Source organism: Phascolarctos cinereus, unplaced genomic scaffold, assembly GCF_003287225.1.
Source record: "Phascolarctos cinereus isolate Bilbo 61053 unplaced genomic scaffold, phaCin_HiC Scaffold_2;HRSCAF=192, whole genome shotgun sequence".
NCBI classification, from domain to species: Eukaryota; Metazoa; Chordata; class Mammalia; order Diprotodontia; family Phascolarctidae; genus Phascolarctos; species Phascolarctos cinereus.
Genome location: NW_027555625.1, coordinates 42724833 through 42737229, shown reverse-complemented (window position 1 = coordinate 42737229; position 12397 = coordinate 42724833). Strand labels below are relative to the sequence as shown.

Sequence of the window (12397 nt, the reverse complement as noted above, 5' to 3'; positions counted from 1 at the left end):
TCTTTATAAAGAGAGAAGAGAGAGGGCAAAGAGGGGGAGATTATAATAAAATATGATGGAAGGAAAAATAAATTCTCAGTCATAACCATTAATATGAATGGAATGAACTACCCATAAAATGGAGGACAGCAGCAAAAACTAAACAAAACAAAAACAAAAACAAAAAACAACTCCCCCCACATACATTAAAAGTAGACTCCAATATTTTGTTTACAAAAAACACACTTGAAACACAAATATTTATATGGAGTTAAACTAGGAGGACCAAGTGTATCAATTAATGGGAAAAAAAATTAAGACACTTGAAAATCACCTTTAATTTATAACAAAAGTATAAACTATAAAGGTTTAATGTATTTAAGCATATTAATCATTTGACACATTTAATAAGACCACACATATCCTTCTTTTCACTATATGAAAAGTCCTTAAGATACTAAGGAACATGGATAATAAAGATAGAAAAAGTCATGACTTTATGTTGTAAATAAAAGGGAATGCTCCACATTTATTTCTTTTGGGTTATTTTTTTGCCCATATTAGTATGTTCTCTTTGGAGTGTTAGAAAAATCCATCAAAAATGCATAAAACTTTGAGAATAATGTATTCATAGAGAAAAATAAAAAAATTATCTTTGCCTGTAGTTTCCACTATTTTACTAATTTATTTTTTATTTGTATGGTTTTTCAGATTTTCAGAATTTATAGTTTGGTGCTATAATAATATAGCATCAGTACTAAAACATTACTGATAAAATGTCTGAGAGACTTCTATGAACATGTTTTAGAACTCATAAGAAATATCTCACACAACTCATCCATTGGTAAACTTTTAGTTTGTGAATTTAACGGTATAATTGCTGCAATTGTAATGTGTGGGACAGAGAAAGAGTATTCTTCATCTGATTCCAGCAACAATAAGTCCATCGATAAAGTTCCTTTTACGGCTGATAATCTAAAGGGTAATGAAAAATGTGGTTCTTATTAGACCCAAGTTCACAACAAAAGAAATGAAGAGCCAGTCCATTGGCCTTCTTACTGATGCTAATGCATAGTACTCTATTTCCCACTTCCATGCCCTTTTCTCTTTCTTGAAATGTATTCCTTTACCTTCCTTTCTTGGAATTCCTAGTAACCTTCAAGATTGAGATCAGGCATCATCTTCTACATAAATTCTTTCCTGATCCCTCCAATCACCTTGCATCTGTTTTGAATTTACCTACATGTGTTACATGTCTCCACTAATAGAATGCAAATTCTTTGAGGGTAAGAATGCCTTAACTTCTATCGCCAGGAGTTAGCACAGTGTCTGGTACATAAAAGGCATTTTAAAGAATGCTTGTTTATCAACTGATTGACTGAAAGCAGTTTCAAATGGAACACTTATATCCCTATACACATTTATTATCAAAAGAAAGACATATCAATGAAAAAAAAACTAGTAAAGCAATAAATAAAAACACATACACACACATACAAAATTCCAACACAGCAGAGATAAACAAAAACAAAAAACAATGAATTGGTGAGTGAAACCAGGAGTTATTTTTTTTAAAAATACTAATTAAACAAAACTGTTAATTCGATATTTTTTAAAAAGAGAGGAAAACCAAATTACCCAAATCCCCCGAAATGCGCAACACTTGTAAAGGAAATTGTTAGAAATTATTTTACTCAATCACAGGTCAACAAAACTGGTAATTCAAATGAAATGGATGAATGTTTCCAAAAACATAAAAAATCCAGACTAATAAAATAGAAATTTAGTGCACTACAGGGACATAATAATGCATTCTCAGGCCCATCATGTTAATTTTTTTTGCTTGACTATACATATTTATTACAAGAGAAGGTTTCTATTTGGGGAGGTGGTTTAGTGATAAATATGCAACAAAAGCTTCAATAAAATGTTTTAATTGCACAGAAGACAGTAGAAAGTATAAAAATGGACACAAATAGAGCAATTTTTTACTATTTTGTTAAATGTTTTTACATTTGTGTCTATATTTCCTTTTAAAAGCATATAACTGAAGTTTACAGTTTTTTATAAAATCTTCTTTCTTGTTCTTTGTATATTGAAATACATGTATCTATTAAAATTTATTAGGTTCAAGAGAAAGGCAGATTTGGAAAGTGAACAACTTGTTAAGAAGATTGTATCTGAAAATGAGATATGGATTTCTGGAACATAGCTTAAACTATAGGAATGACAGGCTTCTGGACAGGGATGGAATTCTCAATAGAGGCTAAGAACATACTTTTTCTTTCTATGAGAGACAATTTTCTTTGAAACTGTACAAAATCAAAAGAGATTTAAACTGAAAAGGAAGGGAGACAAGGAGAGGGGGAAACTACCAATGTGTATCTGCCAAGCTAGGTAACACAGTACTTGTGAGCTTTTCTTCATTTCTGGACTCATGTCCCCTATAATGTGTCAGGCCACACAACCCTACCTATCCTTGCTCTGATTCCTTTGTAATCCATTCTTCCAAAATCTAGGGTACACATAAGACTATGCCTGTGTCAAAGAAAAAATACCTGTGCAACAAAAAGTAGCAATGGACACTTAAAATTTCACAGGAAATAAATCCAAGAAAGAAGCTAGTATAAAATGCACGGCCTTGGTTGTCTATACAAAAATGCACAAAATAAGGCAGATTTGACTTCACAGGTATTACTGAAGATTAGTGATATAAGATCCATGACTAGAATATGCTCCAGATGAGTATACTTAAAAAAAGAAAACAAAAGTAAAGGAGGTTAGGGTAGTCTTGGCTTATTGAGAAAGTATGGTCATGTGAGGAAATCTAGGTACCAAAGCTGCAAAGCATGGTGGAGAGCACTTGAGTGAAGATCAATGGGGACAAACAGAAGTCAAAATGATATTGTCATTACAGTATACTGTAGACCATTTGGACAGAAAAAAGAAACAAAAGAGGATATTGTATAATCAATCACTAGACTGCCACGGAAGAATGGGATAGTAGTGATGAGGAACTTCAGTTATGCAGACATCTGTTGGACTGCTATCACCTCCAAAGGCAGAGCTGCTAATACTCTCTTAACTTGCCTTAATGATTACTTCATACCTCAAAAGGGAAGCAACAAAAAAAGAGAAATTCTATTCTATATCTGATTCTCACCAAAAGGAAAGAGCTACTTGCTGGGATGGAAATTGTGGGAAACTTATAAATAAGGTACAATTTATCTTGGAATTCAGAATAGAGAAAAATTCCACTCAACTGGAAGCAAAGAACTTGTGTCAGTGTGAGAGACTACTCATTGAAAATGGCACAATTTATATGATGAAATTTTGCTTGTAGTAGTTATAACCCTAAATACATTATACAGATATCATTCATTTAGAACAGGCATAGTATGCTGTGCATCCTAGATTTTGGGAAAGCAGATTTCAAAGGAATCAGAGCAAGGACAGGTAGAATCCTACATTCTAAAACAGTGTGAGGGAGCTAACAAGGAAGGATGGGAAGCTCACAGGATGGAATTCCAATGGCCTAAAGAAAAACTCTAATAAGGAGGAAAAGAAGATTTTTAGTGATGCACATGAAACTTACCAGTCAACTTGTACTTTAAAAAGACATATAGATGGAAGTAAGAACAGGCAATAGAGGATAAATGCCAAAAAAATGGCATGTGTGTCAAAGGAAAAGAGAAGAGGTTTAAGACAGAGTCATATGAGCTAGCAAAGGTGACTGAGAAGATGTGGTCAGACAGAGAAGAACTAGGAGAATGTAGTGTCACAAAAACCCAAAGTGGAGAGAGTTCTCAGGAAGAGAGATGGTGGTTAACAGTGTCAAACACAACAGATAGGTTGAGAAGGATGAAGACTGAGAAACTGCTATCAGGTCTGGCAATTAAGAGAGCATTGACTTGGGATAGAAAAGTTTTAGCTGAGTGATGTCAGAAGCCAGATTGCAAGGGGTTGAGAATGGCATGTCAGGAGAAGTGGAGACAGCAGGTAAAGACAGCTTTTTTGAGGAATTTGGGTTAAAAAGAAGAAGAGACATGTAGGATGATAGTTTTAAGTCTAGTGAAGGAGAGATATGGTACTGTAGCTTGATAGATGAAAGCAACAAATTTCTAGGATCTTGAAATATTCAATCATTGAATATTTCTTAACTGATCATTGTCTCAATCATTTTTTTTATGAAAATAAGTATAAAATCTGATTAGCTTTTTGGGGAACAGAAAAAACAACAAAGACACAAAGGTTAATTTGGAAATAATAGTGACAAATTAATATGTCTGCAATCTTGGCCCTAGAAAAGAAATTGAAAATGCAATGGAGGAGGGGTAGGGAAGGCAAGACAGGTTCATTAGTATGGAATGTTGTATGCCCTGTAAGATGTGGTTGTGTTAGGGGCAGCTAGGTGGCGCTGTGAATAGAGTGCCCTGGAGTAAGGAAGACCTGAATTCAAATCCCATCTCAGACCAGACACTTGACACTTACTAGCTATGTGACCCTGGGCAAGTCACTTAACCCCAATTGCCTTGGTAAAAAAAGAAAAAAGAAAAAAGGGGGGAAAAAAGATGTGTTTGTATTTAATTATTTTGTTCCTTTGTTCTAAGGTTTTACAGAGAGAGTATGGGGGTACAGGTGGGGACGGGGCAGGGGTATATCTAGATATTAATATGATATGAAACCCAATAAGCATCAACAAAACTTTTTTTAAAAGAATGAATATGTCTCGTACTTAAACCGAAGTTGTGGCACCTATCCTAGCACCAGGCATGCATGAGACACCATAAATTTTGGCTAAATTAAATGGAAGGGCAGCATGATTGAGTGGTTTTGGAGAGAGAAGACTCAACACTAGAATTTGCTGTTTACTACCTGTGGGATCTCAGGCAAATAATTTTCCTTTCTGGAGCCTCAGTTTCCTCATACGTAAAATGGGGTGAAGGAATGGACTAGATCTCTAAGGCTTCTTCCATATCTAAATCCTATGATGCCATGACTGTTAAGATCAGTAACAACTGAAGACAGATAATGTGTTATTCTAGATTCTTGTTGTTAGAAAAGCAGGTCCAAAGAAGAAACTTTCATCAAACCAACTAGTGAGTATTCTAAAATGTCTCCTTTGATGAATTGGTTCTAACCTTATTATTCATGAATAAGAAATGTAAGTTAATTGTCCAAAATGACCAAACTTTCCATTCCCTCATATTACATTATTGAAATGGATTTTTCTTACAAACCTAGCTTTTTCTTTATCCTCTTCTTCTTGGGTAGCATATACCTTCCACTGGAAATGTGCAATGATATTACTTCGGTTGTGAATGATTATATTTCTCTGACTGGACAGAGATATAAAGGTCTTCTCAATGATCAAGGAATTCTTGTCCAGTCTAATATTCATATCTGCACCAGCTCCATACAAGCTCACACAAACCTTTTCCCCTAGGAGGAAGCAAAAGACAAGCATGAATTGGTTTTTATTTCTATCAATCAATTAGCACATGTATAGACAAGTTCTGTCAAAACAAGATATACACAAAATAAATGTAAAATTATTGGGGATGAGGCTAACAACTAGAAGAATCAGGAAAGGCCCCTTGAAGGAGTCAGCATTCAAGCTGAGACTTGGAGGGAGCAGGATTTTACACAAGGCAGAAATAAAGAGGAAGAACATTCCAAGGGTGGTGGATACCCTGGACAAAACCCTAGGAAGACTTCCAGCCAAGGTCGTTGTCTGAATAAAGGCAGAATGCCCACCTCCCACAAACCTATTTCAGCAAAGACTTGTCATCAGCATCAGGCTGAAGAACAATCGAAACAACCAACGAGTAATTACAGTAAGTGACTTCTACCCCAGAAATGCAGAAACAATAGGAAAAACTACTGCCAACAAAGCCAGTGCAGACAAACTAGCTGGCAATCTCCTAGCATGACTAGAGCCAGGCCAAAGACTCATGCAGCTTGAAAAAGAAAAAGGCTCCCCCAAGAGAGCCTTGGGATGGTCAGAAATCACCAGGGAGGTTGGAAATCCATAGGAGAAAACCTTGGAAGCCTCAAGAGCATGAGCAACCAATGTGGCATGTAACATTCAGACCAGGAAATCTCACATATTTCAAGGTCTCTGGCCCTTGAAATATGCGGGATATGGGACACCACAAAGGGCCCTAAAGCCCTTCAGCACTATGAAGCTCAAAGACCAGGGGGCCAGCTCAGGAAACCACAAGACCCTAGCTGAGACCAAGTAAGACCAACCTCCCACCCAAAAGCATGGCAGGGTACTCTGGCACCAAGTCGAAAAAGATACTGAGCAGTATATATTTGCAAGATCTAGGGATCTTCAAAATTCAGCCTGAAAAGGATGAAGTTACTCCACACAGCTGCAGCCTGAGACTCAAAGGATGAAATAGATGTTCCACAAGGACTACACAAATACCTAGAACAAGTGAGGCAAGCTATCAAAAAATTAAATTAAACCTCTAGAAGAAAATTATATTAGAATACAAAAATGATAAACATTACCCAAGTAAAAGACTGAAAATTAAAATAGGTCAAATATAAATCAATGACTCCAAGTCATGGCAAGAAATATTAGACCAAAATCAAAAGAGTAAAAAAAAGAAGAAAATAAGATATCTGACATAAAAATCAACTGATCTGGAAAATGATGGACATTATGAGAACCATGATTTTTTAAAAGTCTGGACACTGTGGTTCAAGAAATCACAGAAACCTGCACAAATTTATGAGAACCACAGGAGAAATTAAAATTAGGGGTAGGGGTGGGAGAATCCATTGACAACTTCCCAAAAAAAACTCCAAAAGAAAAAGTCTCAATAATGCCATAGCCAAAATCCACAACTTCCACATCAAAGAAGAAAAATAAACAAGCAGCCAGAAAGAAACAATTGAAGCACCGAGGAACCATAGCTAGGCCCACACAAGACCTGGAAGCTTCTACCATCAATGAGAAGAGACCTTGGAATATCATGTGCCAAAAGGTGAAAAAGAGAGGTTTGAAACCAAGAAAAATGTTCTCTGAAAAAAAGTTCAGTAAGAACTTTGAAATGCAAACATAAAAGTCAAGAAAAACCTAGAAAGGTAAATTTGTATGAGCAATTAGGAGGAGCTACATGATGATGTGCTAATATTCTAACAGAGAAAGAAGAAATAAATGTCCTTTCAAAACCTTAATGTCTTCAAAGTGTATTGAGGAAGCTAAAAAAAAACCATCAGAGGATTTGGGGGTGAATCTGCTTCTGTTCCAGAGAGAATGTAGGTAAAAGGAATACATGAGTGTAGAAAGTAGGAAAAAGGAGGTAGAAGTTGGTAGATAAGGAGAGCGTACAAATATGTAGGAAGGGAGCATCAGATGAACCTCACTTTCTTTCCTGAATTACACAAAGTGGAGTTGAATGCACACATACAACAAACACACACACACACACACACACACACACAAGCACACACATGCATACATACAAAGTGTTTAATGTAGAAATACATCAAACTCATCAGAGAAACAGGTGGGAAATAGGGTGTGAGGTTAGTAATAGGGAGGATAATACCAGGAATGAACAGTCACAAGCAAAGCAAACTTTCTGACCCTAAAGGGAGAGTTAAAAAGAAAACCAGAAACTAGGGAAGGGGTACCTATTATTTGGAAGATTGTTGAACAAATTATAGCATATGAATGCAATAAAAAAAATATTGCCCTGTAAGATACAATAAATAATTTATAATAAAAAATTGTTGAACTATGAGAAATTATGAAAGAGACAGTTTCAGAGAAACCTGGATAGTATGAACCAATGCAGAGGAAGCTAGCAGAACCAGGAGATAATTTTTAGAATGAGAACAACATCATAAAAAAAAAAAAACACTTAGAAAGATTTAAGAATGCTGATCGAAACAATGACCAACCATTTCTTCAGAGGACCTATGATGAAGCATGTATTTGTGAAGCATGTGGCTTAGCGCTTGGCACATCGTTATGTGCTTAATAAATGCTTATTCCTTTCCTTTCCTTCCTGCCCCACCCCCATCTGTCAGGAACACAGTGGAATCAAAACACAAAAAGAGACTTATGTTTGGTCATGGCCGCTCTGGATTTGTTTTGCTTATTTGTTATACAGGATTTTTCTCTCTCCATTTTTAATTGTGGATGGGATAGAAGAGACAAAGGGAGTTACAAATAAAGATATTAATAAAGAGAATTAGTGAAATATTTTTTAAATGCAAAGAAGAGACCAGAAGGAAGTTAAGAAGGAAACACAAGGAAGTAGGACAATCTAGCTTGAAGTAATGTGTGCAATGTATTTTTAAATGTAAATTTTTTTATAATTTAAAAATATTTTTAAAATCTAAGGGCATAAAACGGATGTGTGTGGTTTCATATGCAATCTTCTTTTTGTATTCTATGTATATAAAAATTCTCATTTTTGGTGTTTAAGTTTGGAACAAAAAAAATTTTAAAGGCTCAGACACGGATGGTATGTCCTGTGTTTGGGCAATAAGCAAGCCAGTCTGGCTGAAACACAAAGTGTAGGAGGTGGGGGTAATATATAATCAGCTTGAGAAGAGAGACCAGAGCCATACTGTGAAGATCTCTGAATGCCAGGCATAGAAATTATTCTTTTTATCCTAGAGGCAAGAGGGAGCTTCATGGCATGAACAGAGCTGAGCATTAGGAATATCATTTTGGCAGTTGTGTGGAGGATGGATGAATTGGAGAGGGTAGGAACTAGATGCAAGAAGACCAAATAGAGGACTGTTGCAATAGTCCAGGCAAAAAGTGATTAAAACCTGAAAGATGGTATCCATGGTATACAGTAGGGAAAAGAGGTAGAATCAGCCAGACCTGGCAATTAGTTAAATAAGAGAAGTGACTGAGAATGAAGATTCAAGGATTATTTCAAGGCTGTAAATCTAGGCGACTGGAAGAATGATTGTGTCCTTGACAAAAATGAGAAACCTGAGCAGGGAGGGGGGAATAGAGGGAAACATGTTTTGAGACACGACAACTTTGATATCCCTATAGGACATGGTGATGAAGATGTCTAGTACAATGGTGCCAAATTTAAATAAAAACTAGGGCCACTAAACCGTATGTAAGGATCCTTTGCAGGTGACATATTGACTTAGAAAATTACAAAACAACATTTTCTGTGTTTTATTGTATTTTCATCATTTTTGTCAAATATTTCCCAACTACATGCTAATTTGGTTCTGGCCACACTGCTGAGTGTTCTATGGTGTTGGCACATGTTTGATATCTGTGCCAGTATCTGTCAAGTAGCTGGAGAAACAAAAAGGATGTCAGGAAAGAGTCATCTCCATAGAGGTAGTGATTGAATCTATGGGAGGTGATGGATTCTTGCTCTGATACTCATTAGGGATGTTGACTTAAAATTCTCAGTTGTTTATAAATAATAATTGATGTTTATGAATAATAAAATTATGTGTCAGGAAAACTGAGAAAAATATTTATACAGGTTAAATTATCTCGAGTTGATAGATTAAAGTGACTAAAATATGCTAGACAAGATGTGATTATTCTCTTAGGGGAAAGTGACAAGGAAAAAAATGTGGGGGCCTAGAAAATCTTTTGTACAGCATTTATTGATTCTCTTGCAATCTCTAAGCCAAAGTTATAGATGGCTATTGGTCATGTTAGACCAAGACAAAGGAAAATCAACTGTAATGGATATGCTGGATCTTCAAATACCTAAATCTGTGACTGATTAAGATCTGAATAGTGGTTTGAGTTAACTACTGCCTCCAATGGGTTAGAAAATATAGCAACTATATCACTAGGGGAATAAAAAGCTATTTCCTAGAATAGAGAAAAACTAACAGAGAACGTTTTAGAGATGAAAGAAATAACTAATCTTTTTTTTTTCCAAAAGAAGATCAAGTGCAGCCCCTCTTAGTGTGTGAGTATCAAGCAAAAGTCAAATGCAAGGGTAACTGTATAAGAGTAACCTTAGGTAAGCCTATGGATCTCACAGGCACACTGAGGACTTCCAGAGATGGATGGGTACTTCCAATGAGGCAAAAGTTAATGTGGGGCCTCATGATATCTTAATATGTAAGTGAATATATTCCACACTCTAATTAAGGATAACAGGGTAGGTTCTTTGATCTGACTGCATGCATTCCAACGATTCCTACTGTATCGGATTTGCAGCAATATCTCTTGACAACTGAGACCTCAGTGAGGTATATACATATATACATATGTACATACATACATATATATATACACACACACACACACACACACACTCACACATATATATGCTGAGATATTTTTCTCTGATCCTGACAAACTCTCAAATCTCTACACAACAGAAGTTATATGCCAAAGATAAAGCAATTTCAACTGTTTCCATGCTCTAGGACACCCAGAATCCAAAAGGAGGTTTAAAAAACACCAAAACCCAGGAACTCCAGCTCATTTTGCAGATATGGAAACTGAAGCAAAGAGGGTTAAGTGACTTGCTGAGGGTCACACAGCTAGTAAGCTAAATTTGGACTCAGGTCTTCTTAACCCCAGGCCCAGAGCTCTATCCTAGAACCACCTAGTTGCCTTGAATATGAATAATGAACAGAATGGAAAAACTGGAGTCTGTGATGACAAGTCTTACCAAAGAAACAAAAGAGAAAATAAAGAATGGAAATGCAAATATACAAAAGTGGAAGACAACCTAGGAGAAAAGTAAAGAAAAAGAAAGAAAGAAGGAAGAAAGGAAGGAAAATTAAAGGAAAATATACCTCCTATGCAAACAAAACACTCTGAACTTGAAGACAGGATTCACAGAGACAACCTGAGGTTCACTGGTCTCCCAGAACAACACAACAGGACAAAAACAATAACCCTTAACCCTATTAAGAAGGAAATAATAGAAGACAACTGACCAGAACTCCTGAGGTTGTGATAGAAAGTATTCACAGATTTTCTCCAAGAAAAAAATAAAAACAAGGCTGCAAACTCCAAAACACACAGTGGTTAAATTGAACAATTTAATTCAGAAATGAGTTCTCCAGTCAGGACAAAGTTCTCCAAATCCAAAGGAGAGGACATTTGAATAATGCAAGCCTACTCCACACCCACTGGGAAAATAAGGAAGGAATGCAATAATACGTTCCAAAGAGCACTGGAGCTCTGGATGCAGCCTAGGGTGACCTATCCTGAATATAAGATCTTCACCAAACAGGACAGAAGATGGATTTTCAATAATAAAGAAGAGAATTTTTAGAAAGAAAACCAGTATTGAAGAGATTATTTACTTCTCAAACACTCCAAACAACAGAAATGAGGAGTGAATAAATACAGAGAGCAACAGAATCAGAGTGACAAAAGAAAGACCTGTAAGAAACTTCTTTTTAAATGTACACCAGGAGACAGGAGTGAAGGCAGAAATCTAATAGAAATGAGAGTGAAGAGGTGTCCAGGAGGCATAATGGACAGAATCTGGTGACACTCTGCCTACAGGTGAATGCTTCTTTTGTGGGACTACATGGAGGAGGTACTGATGCTCTGGGGTCAAATAAAGAGCTAGCAATGAGTGGAAGGTGACTTCTGTAGTCTTGGAAAAGGGAGAAGCCTACAAGGAAATGGATGGTGATGGGGGTTGAAAAGGGGAGGAAAGGGAAAAGGCCTTACTTTGGAAATGGGACAGTGTCTCACTGGTGAATGCTCTGCTGGGTAAAGGGAAATAAGGGACTAACACTGGATAAGGCCTGGAGATTTGGTGCCTGAAAAGTCTACTTTTCCTAGTAGAGGGAAAGTTGGAACAATAGGGCAGTGTCCTCTCTGACATTTACAATAATAGGCATTGTTCTGAGAGCGAGGCACAATGGAAAAGGGGAATGCACGGGGTAAGCCCTATTAGGCAGTGTCAGAAAGCTCCTAGAAGGCAAAGCCTAGAATGGATAAGCCTGGAAGCTTTGATTATATGAAGAAGATTGAAAAGAGAAAGAAAGACCAGATGATTAAAGGTCATGAATCAAAGAATGAGAATGTAGAGTAAACAGAAAGAGGAGGTAGACAATGAAGAGAGTAAAGAAAAATCCTTTTGGAAAAGGGCACAACAAATGAAATTTTAAAAGCTAATGAACAAGACTAGCTGAAGGGGGGGAGAGGAAGGAGTGATCTATCTGACTAACAGAGAGGGAAAAAATTAGGGAAAAATATAAAACCAGATAAAAGGAGAAGAAAAAACCTAATAAACAAAACCCAAAAGGGAAAGGGGTAATTAATGAGAAGGAATCAGGGGTGAGGGGAAGAGAGCCATTGGGAATAGGGTCATTTTTTACAATTTAAAGTAAGTAACTGAAGGAAATTTATACCTTGTTTACAAGAGAAGAGAGGGGAAATCATAACTTGAAAAAACCCCTTTATTTTAGAGATATATGG

General features: G+C 36.3%; 1 protein-coding gene across 1 annotated transcript in view; it reads right to left on the bottom strand.

Annotated features, from left to right (window-relative positions):
* The window catches only part of HYDIN (HYDIN axonemal central pair apparatus protein), a 464226-nt gene that overhangs the window by 313374 nt on the left and 138455 nt on the right, over positions 1-12397 (bottom strand). Inside the window, 1 exon segment of the mRNA XM_078149348.1 lies at positions 5220-5421. Coding sequence (XP_078005474.1) covers positions 5220-5421 — 202 coding nt within the window.